The following is a 21,282-nucleotide window of genomic DNA, read 5'->3' on the forward strand; positions in this document are numbered from 1 at the left end:
AATTTCATTTTGCTTCGGATTTATGATGCTACAGAGGATCCCCACTTTCACTCTTTTGTCACAGGTTTCCAGCAGATCATAAAAGGAGTCAGATTTCAGCACTTTCCCCACCACACCACTTGATACTGAAGCATCACTGTGCAAGTATTATTTGATCTGTACTGCATCATTTATCTCACTCCTCACTTCTGGGACAAGCCTTCAGTAATTTGTCTTACGATCTGCCTTAAAAAAGAAAAAGTTTATCCAAAAAACCCTCTCCCTTTGTTACTCCTGCTTGGGTATCTCAGGAGACCCCCCTGCTACCTAGAACAAAGCTCCCAACATTACCCACATAACATAAAAGTTTTATGTTACATGTAACATAAAAGTTTCTGGGCCAGTTCTGCCAGATGAACATCAGCTTCCCCTTCAGCAGATCAGAGTCAGGGCTACAAAGAGAAATGATTTTCTTAGCACCAGATTAATTTACTCCACTTGTTTAATAAGGGCTTATTCATAGAATGAACATAGGAAGTGTGGGAACAATATACCTTTTGAACAGAGCACAGGCAACTCTTACACTGTTTATGAAGCTTTGCCTAAATGTTGTGGAGCAGAGATGCTTAAAATGAGCGTCTTCTTCAGTTTGACACTATTCATCTACAGTCCACTCGGGGAGGCTGTTTTCCATATCCCAGCAACACCTGAGGTGCAATTGGTAGGGATATTTGCAAATACCTGATCTGTTGTGGCACTCACAATCTGAACTGCCCTGCTATGAGATTTATTTAGCCTTGTCCCTGATGATATTCTATGTCCAGCTGAGAGCAGTCTAATTTCAGTGGATCTTTCCCCTGACCATTGATTGCAATGATTGTTCTTGGCACTCATCTTGGGAGAGGGGGAAATCACATGAACCTTCTCAAACACTGAAGTTACAGGACTACACTGACTGGCTCTGGCTTTTGGCTCTGGCTGCATGTTTGGCAATCATGTGAAGTGCCCCTATGCACACACCGAGTTATGAGCAAATGACTCCTCCATGCAAGGGAAACTCCTGGACCAATCAGGAACTCTACTTTATTATTTTATTTTTATCTTGCTTTTCAGACAATTATTGTCTTCCAATTACATGCACAATTTAAAATAAGAATGAGAAGCCCTGCCACAAACTAAGTATGTGTAAGAAGTCCCATTGGAGCAGGCCAAAGACCACCTAATCCGGCATTCTGATCTCACAGTGACCAAGAAGTTGCCTTGGGGAAGTGCACAAGCAGGGTGGCAGGGCTTAAAAAGAGAAAATGAGATACGGAGATCCTGTCTTACAAGCTTAAAGGACAATACACTTTGGGGTGAAATGGGGAGGAGAAACAGAGATGCCCTTCAGATGTTGGCGGGCTCCAGCTCCTGTCAGCCACAGCCACTATGGCCAACAGACAGGGTTCATGGGAGTTGTAGTCCAATAATTTGGGGGATCTGGAGGGCCACAGATTCCCAATCCCTGTTTTAGCAATTCAATGTGAAATGGAAAGGAGGGAATTTACATTTTTAGTTATTAATAATCAATTAAAATGAAATAAATGGAGTCTACTCAACAGTACCTCAGGATTTTCTTCAGCCAGCACCTACTTGGGTTTCTAGTCTTTCCCCAGTATGCATTACATCTTTCCTATACTTAAAAGAGCAACATAATTCAGTGCAAACAGAAATGTCTGTATAAAGGGCAAACGGGTTTTTATAAAAAGCTGCAAACCAGATTTTAAGTATAGTATTTAAAATCACATTCTCACAGACAGCTTGGCCTCAAGCTAAAATGTACCCTGTGGGTAAGCACAATTATTTATAAATAATTCATGTTGCTTTTAATGCTTAAATATTAATTCTTCTGTGCTAAAAGCATCAGGATAAGGGAAATCCGTGAGGATAAGTTGTGATTTTTTAAATGAAGATTTTAATTTGTGTATGTATATGCATGTATTTGTCCCTCAAAGCCTGCCTGGTTCTCCAGCACCTCATACACTGAAAGCATAAAGGGGGAGGGAAATGATCCGTGCTTCTGGAGCAGGGCAGTTCAACCTCTCAGACCAAATGGGCTGCAAGAGTTCTTTGACACAGAGCCTATGGGCCACACAATTAATTAAATTTCTGTATCTTAAATAAGAAGTCATTGCAAAGCATACTTCTCAGAAACATCATTTCTGTCAATGGCCTTGATAGTTTGGCTTGTACAACATTGCTGTTTACCATACACAAATTCAATCCAAGCAGATGAAACCCGAGAGCACAGAATGAAGGAAGTTGTAAATTCACTCCTTCATATGAGCTTGCATTCTTTGAATGGATTTTTACAGATCATCTTAGATAGTAACATAATACAATATCTATTAAAGTATTTATATAGTGCCCTTCAGTCCTGAAAGGGGTCCAAAAGACAGTTAATTACCATAAACATACACCTCAATACAGTGAAAACTGAAAGTACTGGAAATATATAAACAATTACTTTAAAGATAGCAAATAATAATAATAATAATAATATGCATTTAGAAATTAGATTATAAACAACTGAAAAATAAAAATGTTTTAGTTGCCACTTAAAAACTACAAATGATCAGAGAGGGGGGTCAGCCAATTTTCTCTAGAGAGAGTTACAGCTGCTGTGCTACAACCGAAAAAGCATGGTCATAATGAAAATGCTCCCATCCTTAGCACGTGGTATATTATATTTTGACTTTTTTTCTAATGGAAGTCCAGAACATTTACTAAGATTTGTTAACAATCCTTCAGATGTTCTAAGTTGTGTACATCTCTTATTTTATACATTTATACAGGCTCAATTTTGAAGTTCTTCAATACCAAATACTATATATGCGTTGATTCAGTTTAGCAGTACATTCTCATGCATGTCTACTTGGCGATGGGGGAGAGAAATTATATAAAATGCCAACCTTCCTTGGTGCAATTTGGTTTGTTTTCATCACTGAAGTCTCCACAGTCGTTGTCCCCATCACAAGCCCAATGACCTGGAATGCATCTGCCATTGGAACATCTGAACTGATTGTCAAAGCATGAATGAGCACAGTTCAGTTCATCACTGCCATCCCCACAGTCATCATCTGTAAAAATGTGTAAATATTTTTACTCATGCCTTAAAGTAGTCTTGCGAGCTATAAGCAGAAAATAGAATTTAGGATGGGTTCTCACTTCAGTTTAACCAGGCTTTAATTCATATTATTTTCTCCTTTTCAAATCAAAGTTCATACACACTCAACAAGTTAATAATTGTGTACATTTAAGTGAATAAAAAATCCTCACCTTTAAACAATGCACCTAATACTACAGATAGTACACTTGACTCACATAACCATTTTCTTTATCATGAGACAAGAATATATGGACTGTGAATGTGTGTGTGTGTGTGTGTACTGTCATGTAATACATTCCCTATGTGATGGGGGCCATGTGCATTTGATGCCTCCCAACATGTAGAAGACCCTCACTTTAGGAAGTACTGAAAAAAAGCCCAAGTGAACCAGAACAAGAGGCTTATATATAAACCATGACACTTGAACAATCTGAGAAAATTTCCAGAGTAAGCACGTTTCTACCCCTTCCAAATGAGACTCTGCCCTCCATATAGAGAATAATTACTTCTTTACAATGCAGACTTTCAGGGAACTGCCATCGGCTCAGAGGCGAGAAATAGAAGGGCAGTTGTGTTACAGGGAGTCTCCGAAAATCTTGCGAAGCGGTTCCTCTTCCGGCGAGGAGGAAAGCCCCACCTCCAGTGGAGAGGAGGTGCTAGGACCAGAGGATGCTGGTGGGACCCTTCACACCCCTTCTGGCCAAGCCGGACAGGAGGGAAACACGCCCTTGCCATTGCCCATCCTGTGCAGTAGTCTGAGGCACAGAGAGGGGAGGAAACGGTTGGGGGTAATGAAACTCTTATGTTGGGGGAGGTCTAAAAAAAGACCACTCCCGGATTCTGCTAGCAATTGAGCCAGACATGAGCTTCGGGGCTCTTCACTGTAAATAGTTTGCACCAAAATAAAACCTGTAAAACACAGGCTGGAGTCTTGCCTGGTTGCAACCGCAACAGCACCTATCACAGACAAAGAGAAGGAAGGATAATTTTGTGGTATTGTTTCATTAAATATGATGTTTCAGTAACTATTCAAATAACTGGATGCTCATGTCCTGTAGCAAAATGTGCTCTTGGTACACTAAAGCATTTACCGTATGTTAAAAACATACATATGGTAAAAAAAACTGAATTATTGGTTCTTACCAGCATCACACTGCCACTTGCTACTAATGCATCTTCCATTTTTGCATATAAAATGAGCTAATGGGTCACAAGTAGGGAATTCTGTAAAGAGAAAAGTTTAACATGAAATGACAAAATGAATATACCAGTTTGACTCTTCCTTCACCAACGCAGGGATGGAAAATAAAAGTGTTATTACATTAGTAATTTTGATGACTGATTCACGAGAAAATAATGTATATCTATAAATTTGTGCCATCTTTTAAATGCCTTCTGAAAATGCTTCCATTCCACCAGGCCTACACAGGCAATGAAGAATACATCTTTCCATAATGGTTTATTGACATTTGTCTTTAACATTTTGATATGTTTTTAATTGTATGTTTTATGTATAATTGCTGTAAATTTCTTTTTTCTTTTGATGATATTGTGGTATATAAATATATACCACACTCTTCCCTGAGGTTTCTAGCAACTGGTATTCAGAAGCAAACTGTGTCCAACAGTGGAGATTTAACATAGCCATCAGGGTTAGCAGCCTTAGTGTTTAGTACACAGATAAACCTATAAAATAAAACATTTATGGACAGTCCCCACATATTTCCTGCCGCCAAAGACATCTGAATGTATTAAATACACTAGGATTATGACCAGCTCTTCTGATAGTCATACCTGATTTATGTCAGAACATAAATTAAATTAGCTCCCAACTTGTGTATACACCCTGAGAGATGTTTATACAGAAGTTTGGTATTTTTTCTCGGAGTCCTTTTAAAAAAATATTTACTGTACTAGCATTTATTTATGGAACTATTGAACATATTTGCTAAAGCATTATTATTCCAGCTGAGAAGATTTCAATGCAAGTTGGAAGCTAGATAGAGACAGGACAAAGGTGAATCAATGTAAGACACTGTATTCACCTTTACTGCATTATACATAGCATATCTTGCTTCTGCAGACAAGGTTGGAATATATTATGGCTAAAGCAGAACCAACACACAGTGTAAAGCTAGAGAGGCACCCACCCAAAAAGTAAAGATACAGTGGTACCTCCGGTTACATACTTAATTCGTTCTGGAGGTCCATTCTTAACCTGAAACTGTTCTTAACCTGAAGCACCACTTTAGCTAATGGGGCCTCCTGCTGCCGCTGCGCCGCAGGAGCCTGATTTCTGTTCTTATCCTGAAGCAAAGTTCTTAACCTGAAGCACTATTTCTGGGTTAGCAGAGTCTGTAACCTGAAGCGTATGTAACCTGAAGCGTATGTAACCCGAGGTACCACTGTATTTTGTTACACTTGCTCTCCTTAACAATTTTATCAAGTAAATAGATGACGCCTAAATCCGAATTGATATGACAGCTTTCTTTATTTCAAACTTGGCTTCAAATGAAAACCAACACAACTGAGAACATTGAGCTGAAAACTACCCTAACAAGAAGACTGTTGCTTGCCTAACAGTTGTGATATAATAATTTGTGCATGCTATAAGAATTGCTGGTGATGTTGATAGAGATCAATGTACCTCTGTTTTCGTTGCCTTGTGCAGCTACTTTCATAGCTTTGAATTTAAATGGCTTAGATTGTAATATTTTGATATTGATGTATATTCTATAAATATATAAGTGATTTGGATTAACCAGTGAAATGTTTGTTAACTAAATGAGGATTTTTGTGTGTGAAAGAGATAATGTTGTTCATACGTCTAAGGAAAATTTAATTTGAATGTCTATTAGCTTGTACTCTCTTAGAAAAAACAAAACCTTTCAGCATTATTTCTCATACACAACATGGAGGAGGCAGTTCTGCTTATTACAATACCCAACAGTATGCAGAAGAATATTGCTTTAAATCCTATGCTCCACAGGGCTCAATACAAGGATAGTATGGCAAAATCAGCATCTCAGAAAAGTAGACTACAAAGGTACAGGACAATATGAGCAGTAAATCCTTTGTTAACTTAGCTTTAATTGAAAAAGGAAATGCTGAGTGAACAAGTGCTCAGTGTCAATTATTCTTGAAACTCATTGAAGGTCTGTTGAAAAACTCACGCAATATTCTAATGTGTTTATGGTAAGCAGAATTAACACATGGCTCTTTTTCATATTATCTAATTTAAGATCAAGATACTAAGGATGTCTTGGTCATCCTTTGTATACGGGTGTTAAAGATAAAAAACTGGTTTCATATTTAGCCAAACTTAAACTAAAAATGCTCGTTTTCTAGAAAGTATCACAGGCAAATTTTTCTCCCCCACCTCACCTATAATATAGCTAACTTTTACATACAACTTGATGTAAAGTTGTGCCTAAGTTGCAGGGACGGCACATCCCTTTCCCTGCCTTGCTGCTCCCACCACTGCCATACCTGTTGTCACTGCTGCTTCTCCACCTGCCCTGCCACTTCCACAATTTTCGGTGAGAACTTGCATGATTTCAGCTGATACCAGAGGCAGCAGAGAACCTGCAGGTCTGCTTTGGGGGGCTTCAGCCATCTCAGTTTGCTTAGATGGCTGAAGCTAGGAAGTATGAAATGCCCGGTTCAAAACCCATATCATCCATACATTGAATGGACAACCACAGCGAACCATATTCCCCTGGCCTTGGCCCATCTTATTCAATGTCAACAACAGCACTGGCCTTCTTTGCAGAGTTGTTGTAATGATTAATGTGATAATGTGTGCAGGAACGCCTCACCGGCTGGGCTGCAGCTGCAGTAATAGCATTCCAGCTGCAGCAATGATGCTGCTATTGGGGAGAGTGAGGCAGTGGCAAGGTCAGAGCTGCTCAGATGCCCCAGTGGAGCAAATCTGCCACTTCCACTTGTGCATCCATACAGTCCCACTACTGCCTTGCCAGGCGGCTATTGTTGTGGTTCCACCCCACTGGACAAGCTGCTACTGGATATATGTGCAGTGCTTTGAATATTCAAAGAACAAAGTGGTAAAGTATAACATAAAAACTAAGGGATACTTGACCTCAAACCATTGCTGTGCCCTGAAAAACTGTTGTTGTGGTGGCTATCATACATAGAATTATTGTGAAGTCACTAAACGTGCACATTTCTCCCAGTGGTATGCTCAGATCAAGAATGCTCACACCAGGGCATATTCTTCTCAAACATCTACCTTCCTTTAATTTCGTACACAGGAAGCTGCCTCAGACAATTGGTCTTTCTAGCCTGCTCTCTCTGGCAGTGGTTCTCCAGGCTTTTGAAGAGCTGTTCTTCCCTCAGCATCAAACCTCAGGCCTTTCATGCAAAAAGCATGTGCTCAACGATAGCTACAGCCCCTCTCTATGTAAGGCCTTTGTGGTGGTTATATCGCTATATCATTCACATATCTTGAAGTGAGGTTTATAGGTATCTTACAGTGGGAGTGAAAATGTGCCTATAGATGTAACAATATTAGGGATAAAAATACACTATGTATTACATGTTCAGCCAAGTGAATTTTTCAAATCAAGCATTTTGCAATACCTGAATAAAGCACCTCAAGATCCTTTGACAGAATTATTATTAGATATGCATAATATTATTACAATATTATTATTATATATTACTTATACAGCAGTGTCGTTTACCATAGCTGCCAAGAAATTAATGTGCACACATTTTAATGCATTTTGTTAAAGATTTTAACTGATTTTAATCATCATGCTAACAATTCTAACTTGTATGCACAGTAAACAAGGTGTATATAAAGTTTGTTTATGATAAATTTCTATGCATACTGTCAAGGTACCTTTTTAAACAACAACAACCACCACCAAACGAAAAGCCACTAGTTTTACGCCAGCAGCAAAAACAGTCTCTACTGTGTATGTTGTAGAAGAAGGAGAGGACAAAGGAAGAAAGAGAGGACTGAGAAGAAGGAAAGATGACAGACGAGGATTATAACAGGTTGAGCAGCAGACCAGTGAGTGCATTTATCATAAAAATAAACAAAGAAAGTCCTAAATAAAGAGCGAGGGCATGGGGTGGGGGGAAATAGATTGCTGTGATGGTCCAAGGAAGCAGCATTATTTATTTAACGTTTAAAAAAAAAAAAAATTACCACACTCTTCACCTGTAGAGGTTACCAGAGCTGCTAGCAGATCAATAAAAAAACAAGGCGGTCCTCACACCTTTCAAGTTTACAATCTGAAAGTCATGACACCAAAGGGAAACAGAAATTATAGGTAGAGTTCGGATTTGATATCCCACTTTATCACTACCCTAAGGAGTCTCAAAGCGGCTAACAATCTCCTTTCCCTTCCTCCCTCACAACAAACACTCTGTGAGGTGAGTGAGGCTGAGAGACTTCAGAGAAGTGTGACTAGCCCAAGGTCACCCAGCAGCTGCATGTGGAGGAGCGGGGACGCGAACCCAGTTCAACAGATTACAAGACTACCACTCTTAACCACTACACCACACTGGCTCTCTAGGAGAGAGGATAAAAATGGCAAACCAGTTTGGAAGCAACTCAGGGAGAGCAAAGGGAGCTGGACTCACATGAAATTCCCCACTAACTTGGTAGTGCAGTCCTATGCATTTTATCCGGAACAAGTCATTCTAGATAGCAGTCCCTCAGGGACAACCTTCCAGGGGTCAAGTGGCAGTGGTGTGTCGGTTCAAAGCTCAAGTGTGTTGAGAAGGTGGGTAATGCTATGGATATGACTCTTCCCTTCTGCACTGTAGGCTGCATTCTACCCACAGAGGTTTCTACATGGACACATATCTGTGCATCCCTCTCTAAACAAGCAAGATGAATTGTCATAGTCCAAGAACAAATCTCAGCAAGACAAAAAAGAGCCAGCGTGGTATAGTGGTTAAGAGTGGTGGACTCGTAATCTGGGGAACCGGGTTCGCATCTCCGCTCCTCCACATGCAGCTGCTGGGTGACCTTGGGCTAGTCACGCTTCTCTGAAGTCTCTTAGCCCCACTCACCTCACAGAGTGTTTGTTGTGGGGGAGGAAGGGAAAGGAGAATGTTAGCCGCTTTGAGACTCCTTCGGGTAGTGATAAAGCGGGATATCAAATCCAAACTTCTTCAAATCCAAAATGTCTTCATGAGGGCACGGTGCAGATCCAGTGTAGACTGTGACAGAGGGAAAGGGGTGTGGCCTGAGGAGAGGGTGAGCCCAGGGAGAATCCAGAGGGCTGGAATGAGAGGTCTAGAGGGTCAAATATGACCCCCCAGGCCTCAAGTTCTAGGCTCTGTGACACTTACTTCCAGCTCGGTCTTATCCAACTGCTAGGCAGAGTGAAGCAGCTACCTCAGGAAGCTGATGTGTCATGAAAGAACAGCAAATTGTGAGTTATTTCTTATTATTGAATTACATTTTGTTTCCATGTGACTTTTGTTTTGTCTGAAATGCCAGGATAAGTTGGCAGCCATAGATACTCAACACCTTGGCATTATTATTATTATTATTATTATTATTATTATTATTATTACATTATTATTATTTTGTTTATACCACACCCATCTGGTTGAGTTTCCCCAGCCACTCTGGGGAAGGATGCAGGATTTGCTATAATGTCTCAGGCTGTCTGGCTTTCTGTGGTGACCCATAGAAGAGACTCCTGTGCAGAACAACAGCACACGAGCTTATAGTAAAAATAAATAAAGTCCTATTTTTATTTTTTTTACCATACTCTTCACCTGTAGAGGTTACCAGAGCGGCTAGCAAATCAATAATTAAAAAAGGCAGTCCCCACAGGGAAACATAGAGCAACTTTAATGTAATTATAAAAAGACTTCCTGATTTATTTGTATGTACCGTATTTTTCGCTCCATTGGACGCACCGGACCATAAGACGCACCAGATCATAGGAGGGGGAGAACAGGGAAAAAGATTTTTTTTCTTGTTCTCCCCCTCCAAAACAAGGTGCGTTCAAGGTACATTCACCAGAGCTTGTGGGGCTGGCGGTGGGGGGAAGCGCTGCTTTCCCCCACCGCCAGCCTCAAAGATCCCTGAAGCCTTTGGAGCGCAGCGCCCCGCTGCCCTGCAGAGGTTTGCGCGCAGCCGTCTCCAAGCTTGGGGAGGGCTGCGCGCAAACCTCTGCAGGGCAGCGGGGTGCCTTCACCCCGCTGTCCTGCAGAAGCTAGCAAGGCTGTTCCCAAGCCAGAACAGCGAGATGGAGGGCTCCGTCTCGCTGCTCTAGCTTGGGGAGGGCTGCGCGCAAACCTCTGCAGGGCAGCGGGGTGCCTTCACCCCGCTGTCCTGCAGAAGCTAGCAAGGCTGTTCCCAAGCCAGAACAGCGAGACGGAGGGCTCCGTCTCGCTGCTCTAGCTTGGGGACGGCTGCGCGCAAACCTCTGCAGGGCAGCGGGGTGCCTTCACCCCGCTGTCCTGCAGAAGCTAGCAAGGCTGTTCCCAAGCCAGAACAGCGAGACGGAGGGCTCCGTCTCGCTGCTCTAGCTTGGGGAGGGCTGCGCGCAAACCTCTGCAGGGCAGCGGGGTGCCTTCACCCCGCTGTCCTGCAGAAGCTAGCAAGGCTGTTCCCAAGCCAGAACAGCGAGACGGAGCGCTCCGCAGTGCTCCGTCTTCCTGTTCTGGCTTTGGGCTTAGCGGCGCAGCCTGCATTCGCTCTATAGGACGCACACACATTTCCCCTTAGTTTTTGGAGGGGGAAATGTGCGTCCTATAGAACGAAAAATACGGTATATCGGTTTAATTTTTTACTTCCTCTATTAATCCCTGCCCACGTTTTATCAGTACAAATTAGTGGTTGAAACTATTTACCACACACTATAAATGTGAATGTAAAAAATATTAATATCAAAATAACAAATAATTGCTGCTGTTTGCCATTACTTCATGTGTTTGTCATGCTCTTTATTTTTATTTTTTACTGCTTCTGAGAAGTGCAGTTTGTCAGAATAAAGGTAGGGCTGTTTTTCACATGTTCAAAGAACTCATCATTTTTCACTGAAAGTGATGGAATAAAGTGCTAATGAAACTTGTAACCTTGCCAGCATAATGAAAGAAAGGGAAAAGCCTCCGTTTGATAAAATCATTAGTGATCTCTCTGCAATGACCTCTATGCATAATGTGGAGTTTTTGGGGAGAAAGGGTGCATTTTTGTCTTGTTTAATCAGGGGAAGTCATGCTACAGTATTAAACATTGATCACCAGACATTCATTATTGGACTAATGCCTTTCTGTTTCAAGCTGAAATACTAAGCACTCTGGGGAGTATGTCCCTTTCGACTCAGTTCCTTCTGGGTAAACATTATTTATCTGAAGCATCTTTACATTCATAGGATGGCTCTTGAACTCTGTGAACAGAACAGATCATAAGAACCCAGGAGAACCATGAAGGCAAACCTTCCTCCCCTCACACAGACGTTCACACCCAACATACATGCCAGCAATGGCACAGCAGCTCCTTCAGTTCTGCTACTATGGTACTGGCTCAGAACCACTGTAATATATAGAAGGAATTTATTCTGTGACATTGGTCATGAGAAGGGTAAAGAGGTGAGACAATGCATTAACCCCTATGAATGGAAATCAATGTAATGCTGGGGGAGGGGGAAGTATGCAGGGAGACCCTTCCGCCCTAAGGAGTTGGTGTGCCTGCTTTCTGTCAAACTATGTATTTCATCCCAAACCCTTCCCTGCTGAATTCCCGATAGCATTACCAAATCAGCAAAGAATAGTGAAAACAACAACATGCAGAAATCTTCCCATCACTGAAATATCTCATGCTTTATACAGGAAGCGTGGAAGACTTTTCAGATGACAAAGGGAACTGTTTTGTGCATCCTTTTTCATGAAAGGGAAGGCTTGGGCAACAAATGGGAAGCCATAACATATGTCTTATTTCCAAAAAGGCTATTAATTAACTCACCACAAGATGCCATTTCATCCGATCCATCACCACAGTCATCTTCCCGATCACAAAGCCATGAACTTGGAATGCATCGTCCGTTAACACAAGAAAACTGGTCAGCTTGACATGTTCTTGCTTGAGAGAGAAATTGACATCGAAATAAGCATTAATTATTTTGCTTGACTATAATATAGCTCAACTACTATATCAATTTCATGCACAACTGTACTTTCTAACATACATTTTATAGTAGCATCATACTTTAATTGAGCCATTGAGCTTCTAATGCAAACTTATTTTAGCAAGCTGTCAAAAACCACTGTCAAAATTAAAGCGAATAAACCTCTTAAAACATATTTAATTTTTAAAAAAAGGAAAAAAAGCTTCCTGATATTCATGATATGGCCTTAGGAAGAGAAAAAGGATGAGAAATAAAACAAAAAACCTCACAATAATCGCAACACACACACACACACACGATTAATAATAATAATATAAATAATGTTAAAATCACAACACTATATTCAAAGATAATTCAAGTATGGCTACATTAAATGCCTATTTATGTTCTGAACTCTCATGTGCATCAGTGAAATCACTCAAAATGGGGAGTCGCCTGTCAGCTCAACAAAGCTCCACAGATGAGTGACAAAGAAGCTTTCCTGCTTGGCAGCTGAGCTGCTAAAGGGAGCCCTGCTGACCCTCTGGCTCACGCAAGCTGGAGAGGCAGTGGATTTGCACAGCTGATGCGCAGGGAAGCTTCTATGTCATGTGTCAGCTGAGCTGGTCAACCAAGCCTGGTTCCCCCTCTGGCTCACGTAAGCTGGAGGAGCAGCAGGGCTTTGTGACTAACAGCTGGTGCATGGGAAGGCGTAGCAGCAGCCTCTTTCTCATTCATCACCTGTTAGCTGGGAGCCTCAGCAAAGCCCTGCCATGCCTCTGGATCACAAGGAAATATGATGTCCCCTTTGGGGGGGGGGGTCTGCGGAGGGTCTCCTCATGAGCCAGAGGCACAGTGAGGCTTTGCTGAGGCTCACCAGGTCTCTCCCCCCAGAGAGCTGCGTGTATGCATGGTTGCATATGAATATATGTAAATGGGGGGGGGGTGCTGGTATATATAAATACATAAATAATTATAATTGCAGGATGCAGGATGAAAAATAACCTTACATGCTGTCTGTCAGTGCATCCTGCTTAATTTCAACTCCAACAAAATGTTTAAGAGAGACAAGTTTCTACTTTCAAAACAGCATAATGCTCTGATGGTCAAGTAAAGCCATATGGATAGATTAACTGCCAAATCACTTTGGAACAGCCAGGCACAAATAATAAGTAAAATGTCATTGGCATTCCAAACCTACTGCCATCAAAATCTCAATTCATTTAAATCTGCAGTAATCAGATAATCAGTAAGAGTTTGGTTCAGTGCAATTTTCCGCCCAGAGAATTTATTCAATGTAGGATTAAGATAAAACTTAGTCACCTCAGGAAGAAAGTTGTGGCTTCCCTCCCTCCTTTTTACCTGCACAAGTTTCATTTGATTCATCTTCACCACTGCCACAATCATTTGCTCCATCACAAAGCCACCTCTTGGGGATGCAACGGTTATTGTGGCACTTAAACTGATTGTCAAGACAGCTGTGATTGACTGGGGGAAAGAAATACTACATTTTATCTTAAGTACGTAACCAGACACAGTACTGCTGAAACACTGATAATATGGCTTATATTACATCGCATTTGGTGCAAAAAGGGTGAGAGGCATATAGTGTAACGCTATACATGTCTACCCAGGACCAAGTCCCATCAAGTTAAATGATTGTAAGCCGTTGTTTTATCTTTGTTAAATAAAAAAATTCCCCAAAATTAGTTCAATGGGGCTGTTTTCCAGGTATATGTGTATAGTATTGCAGTCTTCACATTTTTAGACTACATACATTTCTTTACTCAAGGATCCTAACGTTTCAGTTGCAAAAATAAAATAATTCATAATTCTAAAATAAGAATTAAGTATTGAAATTTCTCTTATAAACAAATAAAGCTACAGAATTGGAAGCAAGAATTTTCATGTACAAAGGTCAGAAACTAAATCATCCCTCAAATATTTTTAATTAATTAATTAATTAAACAAAACGTATATACCTCTTGATTGTCTAAGGCTGTTTACAAAAACAAAAACATTAAAATGTTTAATAAATACCAGGTATTTAGCAACATTCAAAATATGATGAAAGTGAACAATAGCTAAAAAGAGATAAAACATATGCAATTTCTATACGTCTCAATAATGCTGCCTAAACAAAAATGTTTTAAACAGGTGAAGGTACCTGCATGTCAGAAAACAAGGCAGCAGCAGATGAAGTGTATTTGGAGGATACAAACCCGAACAGAGGAAACCCTAACAAAGATTTCCCCCACTCCATTCTGTTTTGTTGATCTGGACATTGGCAAACATTACAACAGAATATTCAACATTTGGATTTAAAGAAGCATAACTTACACACACACACACACACACACACACACACACTCTTCTAAAGACAATTAAGACAGAAATTGGGATAAGGTTTTACCAGGGATGGGTACCAGAAAATCAGGACTAGGATGCATGAGCTGAACTACAGATGGATTTTTTTTGTTTTGTCTTCAACCCTCAAAATTCACCAGAACCAGAAACAAAGTAATTAATGGCTGCTGCTGCACACTGCTAACTTTTAAGCACTATTTAAGGCTTAACAGAACTATCTCATGACTTATGGACAATGAAATGGGATGATTTCACTTCATCTGAAGTGATATGCAGTTTAATATTGTTTGCGCTTTGAGCACATAATTGTGGCTCTTTTAGGTGAGAAGGTTTCTACCCAATACTGAAAAACCTGAAAAACAGTCTTATATGTTTATTTATTTATTTCTCTATCTGCTTAATTAATTTTCTCAGAGACCATCACGAAAGCTACTGTTTGGAGGAATAGTATTTTACTTATTTGTTGTTGATAATATGTGTTTGGGGCAGTAGAAGTGGTCAATTTATGCTTGGGTCTACTTAGCACTTAGATCTCTAAAAATGCTATTAATTGCACTGTTGTTACTCAAAAATGCAAATGTGCAAAGCTTAACATGAAGTTCTCTAGTCAGCTTTGGTTACAAAAAAACAAACAAAACCACCACCGTAAAGTTAATGAGCATGAAATGTTGCTTATGATGCCCATTCAGTACATTCTTCCATATTTATTACATATTTTATAATGCCATAACTTATTACTACATGTCTTCACAATAATTATCTATCCATACATATAAAATTAATGTAGTTGAGGGCAATGCCTATTAACCAATAAAACAAGGGATCTTACAGTTCAAACCAAGAACAATAAAATTTGAAGGATGCCAAGGAAGCTTATAAAGGCATAATGTTTCACATTGAAGGATTAAACTTCCATAACAAGACACACAGGGAGCCAGAGCTGACTTAATACCAACCTACTATGTTCCTTATGCTTAAATCCCAAAAGCCCTTAACTAGTTTTTCATGCTTTGTCTATTTATACTACAGCTGTATTCTTTTGGAGTCATTTAAGTATGTGTAGTAGCCACTTATAACACTAACAAACAGAACATTTTAAGCAATAACAAACGCTCCTTACTTTTGCTGCCTTTGATCAACTCTGTATGTGGTACCAAATGAATTTTTACTATAAATTCTCTATATTATGCCCAGACAGGTAGACTGTGTATTGTTAACGCTGCTGCTGCTATTATTATTATTATTAAGCAAGTTTAGGATATGAGCTTCATTGTTCATAGGTTTGTTCTAGAGACAGTTTGCTGTTGTATCCGAGTATGTTTTCATGCTGCTGAAATTATGTCAAGGTCCTGCGTAACATGATGTGGAAATCAATTGACCCATTAGGTTATGGGCACAAGGTAGTTTGCTTTGTACGCCTGGTTTATTGATATGCCACCACATCTAATCACTGTGTATATTTAAATGAGAGCCAACTATTTCTCAGAGCATCTCTCTTGCTGAAATCAAATGAAGTGTTTAATTTATGCTTGGATCATGCCCTGTGCTTTTAATGATGCTTCCCACTAGTTTCATTTTGAATTCTCACATTTTGAATAATTCAAAATGATGATCTGAAGGGCTTTGTATTTGCAAGCCTATTGCTATGATTTTGCACAGACAACACTTCCAATAGCGGGCTATGGAATAAATATAGATAGGAAATGGTAGTAATCTTGCCTATGAAACACAACAGCTTAAGATGAAAGTCTAAGGCTCTGAGGTCATAAAAACCACCTACAGTTCAGCAACCCTTCCAAAATGATAAAAGGAAAGCTTTATTGGACTGGGGAAAAAATGTGCAGCATATAAAAATGTACCTTGTGCTAAGCATGAAATTAGTCAAGAACTAAAACTGATTAAAATTGGATATAAAGCTTTTATGTTGTGCCAACAACAAGAGTAAAACTGTAATTTCAGTTCTCACTACAAAAAAATGACCACTGTTATTAAAAAGAAAAAAGGTCTGTGCAGTTCCTGTACTTATCAAATACTTGTTAACATCATACAGTTGTAGTCTGATTGTGCAGGGGCCAAGAAGCCAGTAGTATTCACAGCCATTGCTTATTATTACTATTCCATGAGCAGAAAACGAGGGATAGAACCAAAGACTACAGAAAGAGAGAAGAGACCCTCAAGCTGTTAGTCCAAAAACCTGGTGATTTAATAATACAACATAAAATGCCAATTTATTATTATTGCCTTATCTATAGATATGGACATCAACGGGTTGCAGTATTACATATTATTGGTCTGTAGTAGCAAAGTGCCCTCAGAATCAGGCTTTTGGTAGCAGGAGAAACAGAAGATTGGATTTTCACTTTTATCTTAGTGTAAAACTAGTATTGGAACAGATAAAAGCCACGGATGGAGATGGTGAAAAGCAAAGGAACAAAGACATAAAATTTAACTTTGAAACAGAAACTCTCTATCACACAGCGTCCAAAAGCACTGCTCTAGTCTTAGATCATACTGAGGGCTTCTTTGGCGATGGTTAAGGGATAGATAGTTTCGAATCACTTTTGCATTTGTTTCATTGTATGTCAATGCAGTCTCATTTCTGCATCAATCTTCGATTTTAAAAAAAAGAAGCAAAAATTGGCATTTAGATACATATATTTGAAAATGTTTACAAAGGCATACAAAATATGCATTTCTGAACACATTTTCTCTCTCAAAATGCACATTTCTAAATGTATTTTTATACCTAATATGAATTTTAAGATTCATTTTAATACATTTTGAGCCAAGAACATCATCACAAAATTGAAGTGTGTGACATCTGAAGGATGACTATATTTTGAGCCACACATCAGACTGAGATATGTGGATCAATTCAGTTAATATCAGAACTTCAGAAGCTTTATTCTTTGACCACTCTTAGCCGCGCCCTTACTATATGCAATGTCTGCCGTTACTGGTCCAAACAATTGCATGCAAGTGCACATTCAAATAGTAATTTACCGATAATGATTGAATGTTTGTCATCAGGAGAGAAAAACACTGCTAAAGAAGTAAGTGTGAAAAGTTATAAAGTGCTATTTTTAAAATGAACAACTTGAACAGACAGCAAGAATATGTGTCTTTTAAGGATCAAAAAAGTGTTAAAAAATTCATCTGTTCAAAAGAAAGAAACAAGAATTATTTAAGCATGTATGCATTTTTCAAACCTGAAAAGGCACATAAATAGCTCCCAATATAGGCCTTTATCTTTTTTAAAATGATACCATACTGATCGCACTTCCCTAAGGTGATAGCAGCCGGGTCCTTTGATTACGGGTAACTATCTCATATGCTCACTCATCTCTGTACATTCAGGAAACATTCACACACAAAAATCTAAATTTTATATCAAAATACAGATTTTTAAAACATTTTGATGAATTTTGGAGCTGAGAATTGCATAGGGGCACATGGAACTGTGAATGGTGATGGGTAATTCAGTTCCCATCTGCACTTCACTCTCAAAAGATCAGACTACTTTGTTCTGGAATCTGCAAAGACAGAATTCCTCCAGCATTCCTGCCTATGACAAATTGCCATGCTGCAGTCTATGACCCTGTTCTCTCCCACAGGAACGTAACTCTTTCTTCAAGATATGGAAACAACTTCTCCTTGGCACAATCCCCTCATGGTATGTGTGAATTTATTTATTTTAGTACATTTCTATTTCATTTTTCTTCCATCATGGAACTCAAGCCAGAGTATATGGCGTTCCAAGACAGTCTCTACCATACAGACACTGATCAGGTCTAATCTTTATTTAGCTTTTGAAATATAGCATCATGGGCCCTCAGACCATGTCCTGGGACATTTTAAACACCTGGGTGGAGGTAGACCCAATTGCGTTGAGTCTTCCTCACCCAAATGGCCCCACCCATGTTTCTGCTTACATGCATGTGGACCAGATGCTCATGATAGGCCTTACCCATGATGGCATGGGATTGCACCACTCAGTGCATGTGGCCTTTGACACCTGCAATATGTATTTTCAGGATCCACCTTATCCTTTATGATTATTTTTTGTAATCAGAAGTTCCAAACGTTGTTTTCAATGATCTATTTAAATTGTTGCAACCTACTCTGGGACCTTAGGGTGAAGGTCAAGTAATAAAAGATATATAACTATAACAATGATAACAACAATATAAACTAGAACATTTGAGAAGCATTTTAAGATTCGCATAGAAATAGGGATGTGCAAATTATTGCTGACATGCTGTTGCCTCCAGTCACAATAAGCATTTCTCATCCTTACAATGGCTTTTAGTAGTAAAGTAGTGGCAAACATTTAAGACATCACACTTTTGCCTGCATTTCAGTTCCCATATGTCTCCTTTACAATATATCAAGGCAGCAAAAGCTGTACAGCATCTTGTTCCAAACTTATGTCTGTTTTCTTGGACACTCTTCAAGACACCATTGCCAAGAAGCAATGAAGTGTTTAGCAACCTTCTGCACAGTAATTCTGGCTTCTGGGCATTTAAATTGATTTCCCTCAGTTTTTCCAGAAGAGTTTACCTCCTGGCCCAACCACCATGCAAGGGCAAGGGGCAGAAGCACACAAGGAACAAAAGCAGACACATTAGAGGGTGTGAGGATCATTAGCATGATCAGTGTTACGAAGCAGGGTCCTCCTAGTATGCTTCAGAGTTCCTATTCCCTACAAATGCAGACCAAGAAAAAAATTATATATATATATATATATATATATATATATATATATATATATATGAGATTAGTCAGCTATGGCAGCTTCATTTCCTTCCCCCTCAGACACTTACATATTTGCATAGATTAACACTCTCATTACATTTTTTTTTTAATGAGAAAAGCACAGACCACACTTTGCACAGATACATACAGCAAATCTCTGAATGCTCATCAGAGCCATCAAGGCAATCATCATCCCCATCACAGCGCCAGCGGTCTTGGATACAGCGCCTGTTCTGACATTGAAACTCTCCAGGTTTGCATAACTTGGGTAGTACTTCTCCAGAATTAACTAAGGGTACAAATGTATAAAGAATATGCAGTATTAGCTGCCCATACACAAGCATTAATTATTCTTTCTACTTCATAGCCTTCAGCTATCATTATTATATATTGATAAAATGACAATCCCATCTGGAGTTTTCTGTAAGAGCAACAAAGTGCATAGGATTCAGTCTACTTATTGGCTCCCACTCCAATATTAATCAATGGTTTAGGATGCTCCTGCATCACTGTAGTGCAAACCTTCACTATAATAACAGCACCCCATTTCCTTAAGTGCTAAAGCGGGGATGGGGAGCCTCAGGTGCAGGAGCTGGATGTGTCCCTCTGAGCCTCTCCATCTGGCACTTGGGACTCTCTTCAAGACATACCTCTCCCTAGCCATATTCCCTCTTCTCAGGACACACATGTCACCAGCTCTGATTCACACCATCCATGAGTGTGTTTGCCTACAAGGGGAACATTTATATTTCTTACTCTGCCCACTTCTACCTCTGACCTACCTCAAAAGGTTGCCCAGAAGGGAATGCAGCCTTCAAGCTGAAAATGTAAGGGGGGGGGGGGAATCATTTCAGTCTAGGTTTAAAACAACCCCAAGACTACCTTTAAAGCCCCAAACATTGAAGGGAAATCCTTAGAATACAGAACACTGCGTTCAGTAAAAAAAACCTCTGTGCTTTTCTGTTCTGCTGGTGAAAAAGCATAATATCCTACACTTAGACATTTGCAGTTTTACAGACATTCACATTTTTCTCCCTGCAACATTAGTATAAACTCAGATACTCTCTAGGAAGATCGTACTTGTACATCTTGTACTGTTTCCCTCCAAATGCTGGTTATCAGCGCAAGCACACACTCTGCCTCCGGGAACAGCTAAACAGAGAGTGCTGCAGCCTCCATTGTTAACACGGCATGCGTTGTCGCCTGAAATAAAATAAAAAAAGCAACCTTAATGACAAATAAACAACATGTTATAAGAGTATAATATACAGAGACCATGAAGAAAATTGCCTTTATCTAGCAGACACACTGCTTTGATCAATGTGGTTTCCTGCAGGTACAGCAGGTACAACATTATCTAATTTGGTCACAGTCTTATCTCTTACTTTTAAAAGTATAGGACTACAATGAAACACTACACATTAGAATGAACTTATTTGTTTCATTTTCAAGCCACCCTTCCAGCTTTATCGTAACTGAGGTAACATATGTGACGCAGTGCTGGTTGTGTGCATTTAAGTTTACTGGGCAATTTAAAAACTGGCAAAATGCTGGTGCTTGAGAAGATTGGCATGCCAAGGGAGGGAGGGATTGATATATTGAAAATATTCTGGTAGTATCCTGTGTCAGTGATGATCAGGCAGGGGTGTCAGAATAGCTTCCCCCCTCATACACTCAATTCATTTTCACCAAGAGGAATTCCTTACAACCATCCATTCCATATAGGACAAGCATTCTGGGTTCAGTTTCCCCCTTACAGCAGAGTGACAGAATGTTGAAAAAGTGGGTCAGAAAGACTGGAACTAGCTTTTTGATTGTTTTAAAATGCATAGTGCAGCTTAAGGTTACAATCCTATAGCACTTACCTGGGAGTAAGCCCCATCAAACACAATGTGGTTTATATCTGAGTAGACAGATATATAGGGTTGTACT

General features: G+C 39.7%; 1 protein-coding gene across 3 annotated transcripts in view; it reads right to left on the reverse strand.

The window, feature by feature from the left end:
* Positions 1–21,282, reverse strand: part of LRP1B (LDL receptor related protein 1B) — a 776,343-nt gene that overhangs the window by 182,085 nt on the left and 572,976 nt on the right. For all 3 annotated transcript variants that reach the window (XM_081004634.1, XM_081004635.1, XM_081004633.1), the window contains 6 exons: positions 20,431–20,553; positions 19,499–19,639; positions 13,591–13,716; positions 12,087–12,203; positions 4,271–4,351; positions 2,931–3,098 (listed from right to left, as the gene is read on the reverse strand). In XM_081004634.1, the coding sequence (XP_080860760.1) occupies positions 2,931–3,098; positions 4,271–4,351; positions 12,087–12,203; positions 13,591–13,716; positions 19,499–19,639; positions 20,431–20,553 (756 nt within the window). The remainder of the gene's footprint in view (positions 1–2,930; positions 3,099–4,270; positions 4,352–12,086; positions 12,204–13,590; positions 13,717–19,498; positions 19,640–20,430; positions 20,554–21,282) is intronic.

Source organism: Podarcis pityusensis (assembly GCF_964106645.2).
Source record: "Podarcis pityusensis genome assembly, chromosome: 1".
NCBI lineage: Eukaryota > Metazoa > Chordata > Lepidosauria > Squamata > Lacertidae > Podarcis > Podarcis pityusensis.